Genomic DNA, 16,787 nt, shown 5'->3' with positions numbered 1-16,787 from the left:
AGAGTAACACTGTACAGAAAAGGAGGATTTATTATGTCGACCTCACTCCCTGGAAATCCAGTACATTTTCAGTGGCTCAATTACCGAATTTGATGAGGAGCTAGAATCAAAGCCACAATTTCACCTGTCCAGAAAATACTGCAAATCCATTTTCTATTTTAACAGGTTATCTGATAGTCTATAGTTAATTTGTTTGAATGTTTTTTTTAGCACATTGCACCCCACCTCAATATTCAAAAGAAAATGCATCAAACAAATGTGTGTCCTTATGCTGCCCTAATATAGCTGATTTCACAAGCATTTTGTCTCTTAACTGATAAGATCTGGCAGTGAAGTAGAGGAATTTCAGGGTAAAGCCCTTCACCATGAAAGTATCAAAACACTAACTGATCATGTCCACTATAATATGTCAATATCAATATTCATTTTGTAAAAATCAGCTTCATACAAATAAGTGATGTGACAATGTAATATTTTATTGGCATATACACAATTTTTACAACAGACACTCAAGGAAGCTTTTGAAATATTTCAACTTCAGTGATGACCATGGGTCTCAGGGAGATCTGGAACAACTTCGCCTGTCTCCAGAATGGTGTCACCCTAAACACAAAATCAAGGATAATTATGTAAAAAAGAAAAGAAAAACACTCCTTAACTCAAGATATCTGATCTTACAGAGCAAGTACAATGTTAGAATAAATAGAATAGTCATACTTACTGGGAAGAGCTTGGGTTTTAAGTCCACAATACTGTATGGCTTGGTCTGTGGGGGACAATGTCATTGTCATTCAGCATGTTCACTAATGAATTCATTTGTTAACAGAAGATAAATTGAGAAATATTATAAAGAACATGTGAACAATAAAGTTAATGCTGCATATCCATCGTTCTGAAGTATTCCTGCTTTCTTTGTAAGTTAAACCCTGTGGTACAAAACGCTCAAGATAACTTAGATGTGTGTATTTAATTCTCTATCGTGGCTCTGGTTTCAATTTCCGGTAATTGTTCAGGAACCTTAAATGTGCGAGTACCTAGAAGAAATGTTCATAGAGGGCATACACATCAATAATAAACAGCTAGTCAGTAGTTCTTCAGATGCTTGTAACTGAAGCATGATAGAGCTTTATTCCTATACGTCCTTATTCGTTTACCATCATGGACAATTCATACTGCATCACAAAAAATTATAAAACATTTCCATTAACTTACAGCGACATGGTATTTCACATAGTAGTGGACAACCCAAGCAGGTATCAACAGCCGTGTTAACGTGAAAACTCCACCTCTATACGCTTTGTAGGTCTGTAAGGAGATAAACAAATACATTTAACAAAGCAAGGTACACATTTAATCATGATCCTCCAGATAGCTCCACTCGAATCTGGATCTTTAACTGCCACTCAGATAAATATTTACGCATGTAAATATTTTTGCTCCAAATTATATACATGGATATAAAGGTTGTTTTTTTTTTAAGAAGAATAAAATAGTTACTGATGTGGCTCCTAACATGTCAGATAAGTGTAAAGCAGGTGTTGATCATTAACACCTATGATATTGCCCCTGTTAGGCTACCCATCAAAATATCTGCAGAGGAAAAAAACTGTTGGTTATTTTATAAGCAACAGTCAAAAACTCAACAATATATATATATTTTTTTTTAACTTGAAATAATTTGAACTGAGAGTCTACATTATGGTGCAGTTTGCAATAAAAGTAGCTGTATTTGAAATATAAAATCAACTTGACTCAATGATGAAGTAATTATCACAAAGGTCGTTTACCATAGATTACCTGTTTAAGCATCGTGTCAAATTCAATTAAAAAACCCACTAAATAAAGATTCTAAACTAGATATAGCCCTATTTCTCCTTTCAGGTGAATGATCTGAAGTAAAGGGTCATATGAAAATCATCTAGGAGAAAAAGTCTGATTAATGTTCATACTTTCTCACCTTGTCTAACCATGTAAAACCTAAAATCTCAGCAACTGTTTCCACCATATTTGATGTACAGTATAAAACCACATGTTACAAGGCTGCTAAGACATTTGAACTACACCTAGAGACTCAACTATAAGCTGCCAAAGATGTTCAACCAAATCTAAGCGCTAGCTTGCATAAATTTGTCGATAATGTCAACTTGAAGAGTCTTCCTGCAGCCACACACAACAAGTGAGTGGTGACCCACAACAATGTTCACCTCAAACGCTTCACCGCGTTGGAGCGAGTGAAAAATGAGCTGTACGGTAGCTGTAAATAAGCCAACGCTGGCTGTAAGTTAATGACACCTGCAGGCAGCTACACTATGAAATGAATTATTAGTCCAGGTGAGTGTTGTTGTTTTTTTTTGCTGGCTTAGCTGTTAGCTGCCTGCTGTTGTTAGCTGCAGAGGGGGACTCACGTAAAGCCTCCACAGGCTCTTGGGCTCCAGAAAACCAGCCCAGAACTTGGCGAGGCCGCCGCCCGGCTTGGCCTGCAGGACGGGCTCCCTCGGGCTGAGCTCCTGGTCCTTCAGCCACTGCCTGCGGAGCTTGGAGATCTGCTCGACGCGGAGCTTCTCGTCCGGCGTGTACCCAGACATCGCCGCTTTATTTTCTTGGACGTTCAACCTCGACCAGACCTACAATGACACCATGGAGGACACTTCCCTTTCGCAGTGAGGCGAAGAAGGACAACAAGAGGAAATGTGGCGTAGGTTAAAGGGAGCTACAAATTATACAGCGACACCACGAGGACAGGAAGGTGAATTGCATTATACATATTTATTCTCCTATTTATAATGCTGTCATAAAACTTTTTCAACCCTGGTGAGAGTGCGGGGAAATTTTCTTGTGAAGATAGTGACAATGTTTCTGGCTTGTCTTTTGATCACGGGTTGTAAGACACTGGCTTCAGACAAGCTTCAGTGTCACTGTGTTTATGCTTTGTGACATATCTATGACATAATGACAAATATTATGACACTTCCCCAGCATTTGAAACTTTCTGTCTCCAGTTTAACATCCATGGTGCGTTGGTTGTTGGGGTACGGCCGTATCCACTAGATGGCGAGAATCACAAGGATGACAAGAAGTTGCACATTTTCATGAGCAATAGGCCTTGCTGCTTGTTAAGGGCCCAATGCCAAACCCTACTAACTGTTGTTGGTTAGTCCCCCCAAGCTGTGAAATCAGTTCTGTGCTGCTTTCTGTGGCTTCAAGCCCAACCTGGTTATCTAAGGTTTGCTTTGGAGAGTATGACTCTTTGTTACAAACTGGGAACATGAGGGATGTAGACAATAACACACATAGCCTACTACAAGAGTGACTTTATGAGAAGTGGATGAGCCAGTATTTTTAGAGTCTGTACCAAAAGGGCCTAAAGGTTAGGATATTGGCCTCGTCCCAAAAGTCCTCCAACTTTATGTAAGTGACACACAGCTGCAAGACTGCAATGTTGCCATGGTTGTCCAGCAGCAGTAGAAAAAAAATAAACACAGTGAAAATTGTTGAGCTCCAATGTGGCTTTTGATTGATTTAATGCACTATCATTTTAAGTGCATGTAGGTGGTTTTGCTGACTAGCGTCTCCGCCGGGTGGTTCGCCTGCGTCTGCGGGCAGCAGTGGACTTTGCAGGCCTCCTGCGTCTGCGGACGGGACGACGGGCGTATCTGTTACCGTGGCAGGGCATTATGTCACAACCTTACCCCGTGGTGTGTGAGGGTCTATTTACAACCTCGCATTGGGCAAATATTACGTCATAGATTACGTCATAATTGTCATATTGGGTATCACCCCCTGGCTTTGATCTTTTCTCCACCCTAAGTTTCTATCTGTCTCCCTGTCTGTCATTTCATTTTCCCCATGAACCGCTCATCTAACTGATCTCAAACTTCGCGGGTAGCCTATATCACCGAGGATAAAAAAAATGCTGTATTTTACCTTTTTTCAAAATTTTCCTTAAAAAAAAGAAAAGAAAAAAAAGAAATTAAATAAGTAAGTCATCTCTTTGCTGATGAAGCTTTTATTTTGAAAAGTTGGCCGGAAGTAGACCAGTTCCCCTCTGTCTTCCTTCCGGTCCGGTCCTGTCTGTCGCATGTAGCAGCATAATGGACATGAGTAGCTAACTTTGGTTAATTTGTCGGCCAAGGACAAAGCAAGAAAGGGCATTATTTATCAGCCGAGTGCTTCATTAACAGTGACTTCAGGTAAGACATCTGCTCGTTTCTTTCTGCCCACAGCGTTTGACACTTCAGTTTACTCAGCATTGAGGCTAGCTAGCTGAACACCTATGGAAGAAAGCTACTCACCTTTAGGTTAGCTGTCAGTCATGAATCAGCTGTCAAATAACTAAATGTATACCCAGTGATACTCACTCACTCTGTCACCGTTAGATGTCACACAGCTGAATTGTTCATTATGTAGGTGCCTCTTAACAGCGTGGTAGGAACAAGCCACAGCCTCAGCTATAGCACACTGCAAAGCCATAAGTCAAGGTGACGTGTGTAACTGAGTAAAGTGGCGATAACGAGATAGGCTAACATTTGTGTTAGTTACTGTTGAGCTCTTGGAAAGAAATGCAACTTTTATTGACGCGTCTAGTAATGAAGAAAAAACAAACCAGGATGAGGATCAGGATGTTCACACATAACTGCTGCTATTATTCTTAGACACATTTATGTTAAACCTTAGGAGCCATGAAATCAAATAATGTATGTACATACACACACTATTCAAGTAGACTGGAGAGGTCAATGGCAACATCTCTGAGAGCTGTCAGTCCACAAAATGATATACATTCATTCATTCCCAGGGGCCCGACTGTGAGGCACGATTCATTTTAGAAACTTTATATTTGTATTTGTATTGTAATTGATTGCATGTGTATTGTGATTGTTGGATTGGACTGTGTACATGTTCGTGATAAATGGGACTACGGATGGAAATTAGCTGCATGTTTACATAAATTCCCATACAAATATAAGAAATAAAATGAACATTTACATGACAACTTAACTTAGCATATACATTAATTTGTTTTAAAAGTGTAATTGTTCATCTATGCCTTTTCAGGACTGTGTCAGATTTTGGATGGAGTCAGCGCCCAAGTTTCCATTGTTTTGTCTAGTCAAAGTGAGGGACCTCAGGGTTCGGGTTTCAGGCCATCCTACATATCAGCGAGAGAAGAATGGTCAAGTATTTCTGTAATAGCACGGACATCAGGAGCAGGTGGGACCATGTTGTCTCTGCTTTCTGGCAGAGGTATCCCAACCCATTCAGGTATTGTACTATTTTTATGGCCATTTTTTTTCAAATACCTATTTCATGTGAATGATGTCAAAAGTCCTCACCTTTTTATTTTTTTATGCCTGCCCTAGTATGCCTGACACTTGATCACTGATATTTAATTGGGATAAGAAAAAGGCAAGCAGTACTAGAGTTCTTAGTAACTACCTCACATCTGACATTTCACAGAATACATTAGCATTTAGAGATCTGGGTTGTTGCAGTATCAAATGTTAACTGTGTAATTGTGATTGCAATATCATCATTTAATAGTTATTAAAAAACAGTTTTAATTCTCCAAATCCCTATTCGACCTTTCAGAGGAAGTGTAGTTATCAGAGTATTTGTAGAACTGCCCGCCTCTGGTTGAGTTTAGTACATATCCTATAATACAAGTGGAAAAGTCTTAAAAAGGTGATGAATATACATTGCTTTGCATGTGAGAACCTATTACAAAAAAAAACTCATGCTCATGATTAGGATGGAGAACTGAGAAAACACATCAGGGAAGTAAAAGTACTGTTGGCATATTCTTAGTTGCATGGTTCTCTTTGCATTATGACTTGACTTACCAGCATCTATTTTTCTGTAATGTCTCACAACAACACGACAGTCCTTTTCTAGTTTGTGCATGTCTTTAAAGTGTTGTTTTTTCTATTTACGTTGGCCACTGTTTCTAAAAGAAACTACACATATCATGAAATCTGAAAATCAGTTGTAATCATCTGCATGTCACATGTCTGTGTGTTTTTCTTCTTCTTTTTTTGTATCAACCAACAGCACCCATGTTCTCACAGAGGACGTTGTGTACCGGGAGGTGACTGCAGACCACCAGCTCCTCTCCAGGCGTCTCCTGACCAAGACCAATCGGCTGCCTCGCTGGGCGGAGAGGTTCTTCCCCGCGGGCATGTCTCGCTGTGTGTACATCATCGAGGACTCCATCGTAGACCCCGTCAAAAGGAGCCTGACCACCTACACCTGGAACCTCAACCACACAACTCTCATGGTGAGGCACCTTCTTTGCTTTTATTTAGCAGAAATAGAAACTCAAGTCAGGTTTCATCCGTCTAACTGGCAGTGCATCGCAGGCCTACGTTTTAGAAAGCTTCATGCGACTGAAGCAGATTCTCTTCATGTTGTGTGAGTTCAAAGAAATGTTCTTCCAGCTGAAAGTCTAGTTTCTGCACACCTCCAGTTACAGCTCTCAACTTGCCGGAGTGGTAGGAGTGTACTCAGTCTGTGCGGTCAAGGTTAAATGAGGGTAGAGGAGGAAGCAAAAGTGAATTTGCACAAAAATAGAGATCCTTATTTTTAACAGCTCAAAATCGCTGCAATCATCAAAAAATATATCTTCTGCTTCTGCTGCTCTGCCTATTATTGTTACAGTTTGTCCTATTCTGCACACTAGAATAGGACAGGATAGACTGAAGTCTGTGCCATGACTTTACAGTGCAGTCAGGTGTAGCTGCTAACTCCTGTGGGGAGGAGGAAATATGCATTCAGCGGGCCTGATCTTCAAAGGAAACGAGCGTTTGAACACAGTTCAGATGTAATAATCTCCCAGGGAAGAAGGACCTTGACATGACTTGTACGTTACACAGCTTTAAGGTGTGCTTTCCCCCCCCCCCCCAACTGTTAATGCTGTACACTGCACACTAATGCAGGTTGGATTGATGCTACTTGTGTAGTTAATCCACTGCAGTATGAAACCTACCTGGCATTAAACAGGCAGCATCCTGTAGCTTTGAGACAGATGGCAACATTTCTTAATCCAAAAAAATCATGGTTGTAGATTTGAAGGAAAAAAAAACTTAACATTGCTAAATGTAATTGGTTGAGGTGAGTTTGATAAACAGTGACAAGAAATAGAAGGCAAACCTTTGGGAATGACCTCAATTTATGTATAAATGTAGCTAAATTGTGGTCACGATTATGAATAAACACACATCTATTTGGACTAATGACACACAAATCATAGAAGTGTTCTCCTCCATATCAAATACATAATTTTACATATTAAAACAGCTTTGTCTTTGGTCCTGTTCTCACTTTTCTCCCTTTCTTGCATCAGTCAGTTGAAGAACGCTGCATTTTCCAAGACTCAACGGAGCAGCCAGCCACCACCCAACTTAAACGGGAAGCGTGGATATCCTCAGGCATTTATGGCTTCTCCAGACCCATCCAGGTACTGTACATGTAACGGTAGAGCTTCTGCTTAAAGTCCCACTCCCGCGACCCTTTTCGTTCATGTTAAAACCAGCTCATTAGCAATGCACATTAGCAATTAGACTTCTTTCCCTGCTACTATGTCCTCTAACATCAGAAAAATGCCACAGGAACATGTGAAAAGCTCAAAAAACACGATTTTCACGGGAGTGGGTCTTTAAATCGACATGATAAATTACTCAGGGTGTATATTAGTAGAGTTTGAGTTTTCCTCTCATTCTTCTGATTTCATTCAGCAAGAGCCACTATGGTCTTTACATGAGTCAGGTGTGAATTAATCAGCAAAGGGTTATAATCATAGTAAGACAGTAGCAACGTGCACTTATGGTTGTTTATAATCACTCATCTACTGATCATCTGTGTGTAGAAATACACATTCAATCCTTAATGTAGGTAGTTTTTTTTTTTTTGACTGCTGGCAGTGAAATGTTGGTTGTTACTTCCAAGGCTTTAGTTTGACATGTTGGTCATATTATGGGCAGCAGAGGAGTAGAGGCATGTTTGCAAATGCAAAAATGGAAGTAGTGGAAGATTTGAGGGGAGAGACGCCAAAAATATGTCAGCCTAAAGATGTTATTATTAGATGTGGAAGATGCCAGGCTTGTTTTGAAATCTCTAGAGAAGGGGAGGGAGGGGAGGGGGGCACAGACTGTTTGCGAAGTGTTTGTTTTTCAGACTTCTCCCCCATGTAAAGCCATTTCCTGTTCTGTCTTTTCTTAGGAGTTTGGATTGGCCCGGTTCAAGAGCAACCAGGTGAAGGCCATGAAAGGGCTGGAATATGCACTGTCCAACATACATGGTACGTACTCTTCACCAGCAGAAGAGATGGAAAACTGCAGCGAAAAGATTAGAGGGAAACAAAACAAGTTTATTTTTAACCGCTGCCGTTCCTGGAAAGGAGAATTAAACATTTTTAACATCATGGGCTAAACATCCTCATTATGTATTGTCATGAGTGAGAGTTGGAAAAAGCAGAAGCAGAAACTGAAGGCGCTCCTCCTGGACATTCAGAGGTTAATGTTTACTTTCCCAAGACCTGACACAGAAAAACATCTCTCCTTTTTTGTACATGCAAATTCCACGTGAGGGTGGTTTGCAGCAGTGTGTTTATGTTACCCCCTCGAAGCCTAAAGGTCCCATAATACTATGAAACACTATACTAATCCCAGAAGTACTATGTGACAGCAGAGAGACATGAAACCATGACAACTACAGTGACAAACAGCTTAAATGTAGGTTGTCAGAATTGCATAAACATGTGAAACCAAAGAAAGCTAAAACATTGATTAGTGAAATAATAAACTTGAGGCTAATTGAAGGTGATGTCTGATCGATATAGATGTAACCAGTGGCTTAGGTGTTTGTTTTCTATCAAAGCTAAAGCTGCAGCCAACAATTATTTTCATTGCTGATTCATCTGATTGATACATTTAATTCCCAATGGATATATTATATAAGTGCTTGTTTTGTCCAACCAATAATCCAGAACGCAAAGATGTTTCATTATCAGTTATCGAAATACTTCCTAATCATTTTTGCTGTTGTCATAATCCTTTATTTGTCACACACAAAGCCTTCATCAGACCCTAAAAAGTCATCCTATCTTTGGTTTTTGGCTGACTAAAAAAAAAAAAAAAAAAATTTCAGTGCAGCACAAAATGCAGTTTTGGTGTTTGATGATCAAAGTGGTGTATTTTCGGGAGGTAGCCATTATGCGAGCGAGCCCGTTTGGCAGCGTCTCCTGACCACCGAGGCCTGTGTTGTGCTCCAAACTGCGTGTTGTGCTAATGCAGCATACTGTTGTCTGAAAGCACATTCTCCCATTGTTGTTATTCTGTCCCCTCTGCCCCTTTGTCGATGGCACTGCAGGGATTGGCATCAGGGTGAGCGTTGTGGTAAGTACGCTAGCAGTGAGGCACCCATCTGTCAGCCCAGGCCTCTGCTCTGAGTTGTCACATGATGCCATATACGAGCCTCGCACAGTAGTTTTCTGTAGCTCAGGGTAGCGACCATCTCCCCTTGTGTTGTGTTTTGTTGTGTTGTGTGTGTGTGTGCGCAGATACACACCACAACACGTCAGAGAGCAGAAACTCTGAGTAGTAAAACTGCCTGAAAAGTTAGTCTGGCATTTGGTATAGAAGTAGATCCTGTGTAGTTGAGCTGAGTCTAGTTTCAAAATTGGTTACTGTATTTTCCCCTTTCCCTTAAATGCATCAATGACTGTTTACTTGACATGTAATGTGGCAAACAAACAAATAGACATCCATGTTGAAAATCCCAATCTCTCAATATATATATTATATATTATACAGTAAGCCACCAGCTCTAAACGGTAGTGTACAGTGAAATTTAGGGGGAAACTCTATTATTGTTGTGTGAGAATGTTTATGTTTCGTATTTGGTTTTTTTTCTTTCTTTCTTTCTTTTTTGTGATGTTTTGGTATTTGGGTTTAGAGATGGAAAAAGTGACACATTACATTTGCATTAAAAAACAATGTTTAATAGTCCTATGTAAGACACTTACAGTGTGATGTCACAGTATGGCAGTAGAGTCAACGATCAGTGATCAGAACAATGAGAAGACAGAGGATGTGAAGTGTTGCTTTTTAAGACTTTGAAGGGTGTCAGCAGGGATTTATCTGCTTGTTTGGTTGCTTTTATATTGAAGAACATCCAATCAAAACATTTCTTCTCTACAATCGGATGCGTTGACTGAAAGGTGACGGGGATTGGTTGGAGGGAGCTGCGTCCTGTGTGCGATGGGTCGAAACGATGTTGTGATTGCATGCGGTGCACCTGCGTCTGTGTGGGCTCTGCTGTCAGCAGATCTGGATGCTGCCTTTATGTTTACACTTTTTTTTTTTTTTCCCCCGAATTCACAACACTGTCACCGTCGAGCACAATAACCGTCTCAGATCAGATGCAGCATTTTCAGCATCTACTTGACATGCCTCCCTCTGATCTCTTGCTGTGAATAAAGTGTCAGGTAATTAGCATTGCTGCCATCATCAGCTGCTTAGCAAGGCCCCGAGCAAAGCCTGATGAAAACCTGTGAAATGTGTTGAGCCATGTTTTCAGAAGCCTGGTACACTGTTGTCTAATTATACTGCGTTGAGTGCGTTACCACAATTAATTGATTGTTTGAAGTCTAATGAAAGAAACTTGAGCTTCCTCTGGTTAAAAGAAGTATTTGGTAGTGTCACCGCCACATTGGCTCACAGCTGATTCAGAGATGTGAGTTTGTTCCTGATCCAGTGCATAACAGAATAATAATCACTTTGTCTGTATCAATAGGTGAGAATTCTTAATATCCTAATATCAGCATCCAGCTGATGAGTGGGATTTCTTCCCACACAGTCCAAATGTGATGTTATCAGGAGATACTGTAACATAGTCAAGAAGAAAGGTGTGTTTATGTTCCAGCTCGTGATTTTTAGCAGCTCATTTAGAAAGAAGCCAAACAGGGTCAGTGAATGCAGCACAGGCAGGCAGGGAGCCAGGCAGAGAAGGAATCTGGACAAACTTGACAATCAAGAAGAGAAGTTGTAAAATGATAGACATGAAACCGAACTTATGTTACACCCTACACTTTGATCATCTTTTGATGTTTTGGCTGACTTTAGCTTAAGCTTTATTCCTGTAAAACTATAGTGAGTCTCTGTAAGAGAAACCAGTTATATTTAGAAAGAAGAATAGAAACTCCTTTTATTCATAAAGCTGTATGTGCTGTAGCCATCTGTATATTTTTAATACCAAAATAACTAATTCAAATTAGAATAAGAGATTTGACATGAAGATATCACAGTTGGTATAACGACGAAATCGATTTATAGCTGTTGTCATGGGGTAATTTAAAACCAGTAGTGGATGAGAAATCACCTGAGATACCCCACATGTCCAACCTCATGTTCAGCATCTGTGCAGTAAAACATTCACTTCAGAGGAAAATAAACACCTTAAAAACCCTGAACACTTTAATTTAAACAGAGCAGACAATTAGAGAGTACTGGGGTCTTTCTCATACAGTGAAAAGTACCTGCAGATGGATTCAAGCTGTTTTTTAAGGTGCTTTCAGACGAGCAGTGAAACCACAGCTAGCAGTCTCTCGCTTTTAGCAAACGCGCACAAGGAATCAGCTCAACACGAGGAGAAGGAAACATGTAAAAACTGGTTTGACAGTTAAAAGTGAAGTCTAATGCTTTGTGTCTGAACTCTGAGCCAAAGTTACCTCCAAGTAAAACATGATCCCCGATGACCAAAAGGATTCTTGTTGTTTGAAACTCAACGGTGTAGAAATGAACCATGTGAGCAGCTAAAGCAGTTGCTGGCTTAGTTTGTGGGCCCCCATGAATTCCAATGACCCACTCCTTCCAGTTATTATCGGGTTATTAAATGTCTCCCTCTGCCAGCCTGCAGCTGTCCTCCCAGGAAAAAAACACTTGTGTAATATTTTTTTGCACAAAAGCGTGTGAAGGTGAAGAAAGCAGCTTGTCACGGCTCTTTTTCAGTCTCACGGTTTAGGGAAACCGCTCTGTTGCATTGTGACTGTGGTTGTTGTTCTCACGTGAGGCACTTTTATTCTTGAGGGTTCACAGTGAGGTCAGACACAAATAGACTCAGCAGCCCTTGGCACCAAATGCAGTGTGAGGGAGTTAGTGACAGTAAATGAATGCGGGTGCACTCAGGTTCATCTTGCTCTGAAGCTTTGACCTAGTGAGACTGAAATCATGTACGAAAGATTTTCACATCATTAGACTTTTGAAAAAGTTTTTGAGCAGAGTCGAATGCACTAAGATTAATATATTATGTTAAACTTTATTACGAACTCGGGTCCATTTACAAGACACACAATACAAAAACAGACAACACAATACATATAATAAAAGCTGATGAAAGCTGGAAGTTAATATTTAATAACAGTCATAAAATAGAAATCTCTAAAAGGATATGGTGACTGGTATCTGAAGGTGCTGTATTTGATGTTAGTCAAACTTAATATGAGTTTGTTCTTTGAGGTGTCAAGTGTAAACATTAATCTATACAAAAGGGTTTCTTAACACAGCTTTTGTATTATGTGCGTGTGTTTACAAACGTTAAGTTTGCACAGAGCCATCTAGGTCTCTTCAATAATATTCTTAGGGCATCATTATTAGCAATCTGTCTGCATGCTTGCATTCTTATGATATGAAGCAACAAAAGTGAATAAGATTAAATTCACAGAGAAACTCTGTCACAGATTAATAAAACCCCTTGTACAACCGCAGAAATAATCACATGAGCTTCCTCCCTCCTCTTTTATTGCAGCTGCAGCAATGAATAGATTAATATCTATATAAAAAAGAAAAAAGGAGTTCTCATCTTCATTCTCTGTCCAATGAATGATTAAGAAAAAGAAAAAAGTCTTTGAAGATGTTCAGCAAAGGAGTTGAGTGCCGTTGTGGTCATGAGGATCGTCAGTTCAAGTTTTTTAAAAGCGAAATATGTTTTTAAAATCCATCACTGATGCAGCCTGTGGGAGAACAGAAAACTCCTTTGTTCACATCACTGTACTCTTCAGCTCACCACTGCTTTCCAGCAGCGATACACTTCCTCTCACGCACCAGTTGCCAAATCTCACACAAGTGCTGGCTCTTTGTTTTGTTTTTTACCCCCCCCTGCAAATATCCCGTCACGTTATGAAAAAGGAACATTCATGTAAAAGTCACTTCACCGGCTCGATGAAGACAGCAATGTTAGAAAATTCTGTGTGTGAAAGTGGCTCAGGGAGACGACTCGTGTGCTCACTTTTTCTGTCTCTTTCGATCTCACAGGAGAGACGCCCCAGTGGCTGCTCAGGGACACAGTGAAGGACGCGTCGGGGAAGGCCAAAGAAGCAGCCAAGAACCTGGCTTCAGCTGCTGCCGCCGCCCCACAGAAACCCCAGCAGTTCATTTGACAGGACTGTGTGTGTGTGCGTGTGAGTGAGAAGCGCCATACAGGTGACGCGACCTTGACACACAATGCCTTTAAGATCATCTCAGCCGGACTGAAGCTCAACTGGGAGCTCGCTGATGGCTCTGGCTTTTTTCTATGGTATGAACTGACCTCTGACAGAAATAAAAGCTCTCCGACTGACTTATATTTCTCTCTCTCTCTCTCTCTCACTCTCTCTCTCTGTCTCTCTCAGCTCTCAGTAAATCTCAGGTCTTGTCAGCTCTTGAGCTTTTGTATAAAACCTGTTGCCTTTGTGTGAACTCCAGACCAGCAGCACCTTTTTAATGCTGGAACTATATCAGTGTAAATGCAAAGTTTGTCCAATGTGTCATGGCTACTTATTTAATACTTTACTGTAGAGTTTACTAATTATGTATACATAATTAATATGTATTATTTCTTTAAATGTCACAATTGTTAATACATAGTTGACAAATTCAACTTACTTTATGACAATTATTCAGCTTTAGGTGTTGGTCAAGCCTGAAGTTCACATCAGACCAAATGATGCTGTGATTGCGTAGTTTTAATTCTGCTGAAGCGAGAAAGGAGGAAGGTGATAATTTATTGGTTCAGTGTGCACGTCTTTAAACGGTTAACCATTTCTTTTGCAATGGTTTCTTCCTTATTTTACATTTTCTAGGTTTGCCGCTGTAGTTGAACACAGCACGCAGCATGTGTTACTATGGTGACCGCAGAGATGTATTTTGTAACACACTGCCCACAGAAATAGAAGGTTTAGTGCAAACGCTGCTGGTTAGTCACTGCCAGCACAGCTTGTACCACAGCGCTGATAATCACCAGATACCAAAGTGACTTATATATTTATATTTATATTAATATAGAAAAGACGGAGTGAGCAGTTTTCATATCCTCATGCTCAGGTTTGTTGTGTTCATGTTGATTAGCCTTTAACTGTGCGACTGTGTCTCTGAGGTGCATTAGTGAGACTAGAACATTTCATTCTGCCTGGTGATGTGAAACTGCACTAGTGAAGTGACGATCATATACATTTCAATGATTGCATTCCCTTTTAGATGGAAGTGACTGGATTTTTGTGTGTGTGTTGACTTGAACACTAGTTCGGAAATACTTCATGTGATGTATTTTGAAGGATTATGTAGCATTAAGCATTTTTTTTTATGTTGGACTGTAGATTTATTTTTAACCCGTTGTAAGCTGTCTGAAAATGTGCAAAAAAAAGTCGGTTGAATGTGATGTCTTTTTTTTTTTTTTATTTGTCAAGGTAAGCTTTAATAAAATTTGATAAATTACTGTTTAATTTTTTTCCCCTCGTGTTGATTTCATCTGTGAACTTTCCTCTGCTGTCACCGTGCCAGGAGCCGAACTCTGACCTTTCAAAAGACGAGGTTCATATTCCAGACGAAACAGCACAGTTTCACAGCTGCACAAACCAAACAGGAAGCTGTGTAACATTTGAACGTGTTTATCTGCGTATTCCTGTTGTTTTTGGCAGTTGAACGTTGTCATGGAGGCGTCCCACCCCCACCCGCCCACCCCTCGTTCAACGCTCAACTTCACCTGCAAAAATCGAGGCTTTGGCAGATTTATGTATAAAACATTTTTAATTATATTACAATGAGAGAATACACAATACCTTCAAGTGTTTGCTAGATTGAAGCCAGCACCAGGTACTCGTGTACATGTGCTCACACACAAAACAAAAAAAAAAGGAACTTATATAACATCTTCTGAATGCATATTACACATCCGCTAAAAAGGAACATATTCACAGGTCTCTGGCACAGAACTCTCCCTACTCTGCACAGTATGTCAGCCCAGGCAAACGCCACCTCCTCATCCATCCATCCTCGCATAGAAATCCCAGTCAGCTCTCCCCTCCTTTACAGTGGGAATTTAAAAGAAAAAAAAGAAAAAGAGATGAGCCCTATATATTGGTGTGACACCCGTCGACGGAGCGCCCCGAACTCTGGAGCTCTGTGCTTCACCCTGATTTGATCCCACTGACCCGCCCACCTGTCTGCTCTGTGTCCCCGCCTGTTGACTTTTTGTGCTCAAGCCAACACGCTGATGTAAAATCTCTGTGCAACAGACACATGAAAGCAAATGAAACCTCGTCTGTGCTCGCTCTGAAGTTAACAGTTTTTTTTCTTAAAAGGCAGAGCCCTCGTCTCTCTGATCACTCTTAAATCACTCTTTGATCTTAATAGCAGTTCAGTGAGGAGGCCCTTCATCTGCTTGTTTGCCTTATTTCTGCAGTGAGAAAGGAAGTCGTAACATCTCCTGTTGCCGCTCCCAGGGGTTTAAAAAAATAAAGAGCAACTGTGACTGACTGAACTGAACAGTCTTCATTAATTGGTACAATCTCTGCTTTGTTGTTTTGTTTAAGAAAATAACTTTTTCCAAGGCACATCATTAAAATAATTTCCATAAACACTTTCCATCCAGCATTCAAACAAAATGTTGCCACGTCATCCACTCAGTCAGTCAGTCTGAGTGTGTGCTGTGCTGTGTACTACATTTGTCAATGATGCCACTGAAGAATTTTAATCTCATGTCCGGCCCTCTGCTCTTCCCAATTACTCTCGTCAATTCGTGTCTTGTTTTTCTGTATCGGGAGGTTCTGTGCAAGAGAATAATCTTATGCCATTAATATGGTTTACTCAGTTGTTCATTTTGACCAACAAACTGAAAAAAGTTTTGCTACAAACAGTCATGTACAAATCCTTTTGACATGAATGTAAACTCTCAATGACAGAAAAAACAGCTTTTAAAAAAGAAAAAAAAAAATTTTTTTGCCCTCCTGCAGTGTATGGAGAGTGCAGATAGGAGGTCAAATTTATCAAAACAAAATAAAGAATTGGTCACCAAAAAAAAAAAAAAATGCACCACAGAGTCAAAAGCAAAACCACCTGCTTGTCTTAAAAACCCTGCCCACCCACCCTCCCTCAGAAAGCACAAGATGGTAATATTGCTGTGTCTCAAGAGGTCCCCTGATCAATGGGTAACACTATTTTTTTTTTTTTAAATGGGGATGGACCACTGGGAGCGTGGAGGATAACACCTTAAGCTGCCATCGATTGGATTATTCTTTTATCGCTCCTCTCCCAGTGACTCCCACTCAACAAACACAAAGTCAACATACAATAATAGTAAAATGACATTAAAAAAAAAAAAAAACACGCTTCAAGCCCAAAAGTTTTGAAACCCCGTTGGTGATCGATTGGGGCGACTGGAAGCTGCCATGGGAGTTTACCAGTGTGTGGGTTTTTCTTCTTCTTCTTTTTTTTTTTCCTCAATTTTTCTGTGACAGAGGCGGCACTGGCGGGGGGGGGGGG

The 16,787-nt window shown here is 40.3% G+C and overlaps 2 protein-coding genes across 3 annotated transcripts; one reads left to right on the top strand and one right to left on the bottom strand.

The window, feature by feature from the left end:
- Positions 1 to 455: 455 nt before the first annotated feature.
- Positions 456 to 2,665, bottom strand: ndufb6 (NADH:ubiquinone oxidoreductase subunit B). Its single transcript, XM_083981007.1, has 4 exons — positions 2,406 to 2,665; positions 1,213 to 1,305; positions 722 to 766; positions 456 to 603 (listed from the first exon to the last, which is right to left on the bottom strand). Exons 1-4 carry the CDS (start codon positions 2,583 to 2,585, stop codon positions 538 to 540), a joined length of 384 nt encoding a protein of 127 aa, XP_083837133.1. The 5' UTR covers positions 2,586 to 2,665; the 3' UTR covers positions 456 to 537.
- A 25-nt stretch (positions 2,666 to 2,690) lies between these two features.
- Positions 2,691 to 14,842, top strand: LOC310992791 (PRELI domain-containing protein 1, mitochondrial-like). Of its 2 annotated transcripts, none has more exons than XM_083980985.1 (6): positions 2,691 to 2,746; positions 5,056 to 5,262; positions 6,049 to 6,274; positions 7,340 to 7,453; positions 8,215 to 8,293; positions 13,305 to 14,842. In XM_083980985.1, exons 2-6 carry the CDS (start codon positions 5,171 to 5,173, stop codon positions 13,427 to 13,429), a joined length of 636 nt encoding a protein of 211 aa, XP_083837111.1. In that variant the 5' UTR covers positions 2,691 to 2,746; positions 5,056 to 5,170; the 3' UTR covers positions 13,430 to 14,842. The 2 variants fall into 2 exon arrangements, with proteins under 2 accessions (XP_083837111.1, XP_083837110.1); XM_083980984.1 differs by lacking the exon at positions 2,691 to 2,746 and adding an exon at positions 4,004 to 4,190.
- The last annotated feature ends 1,945 nt before the right edge of the window (positions 14,843 to 16,787 follow it).

Source organism: Trachurus trachurus (assembly GCF_905171665.1).
Source record: "Trachurus trachurus genome assembly, chromosome: 1".
NCBI classification, from domain to species: domain Eukaryota; kingdom Metazoa; phylum Chordata; class Actinopteri; order Carangiformes; family Carangidae; genus Trachurus; species Trachurus trachurus.
Note: the sequence above shows the minus strand (reverse complement) of the source record. Positions and strands in the feature narration are given on the sequence as shown.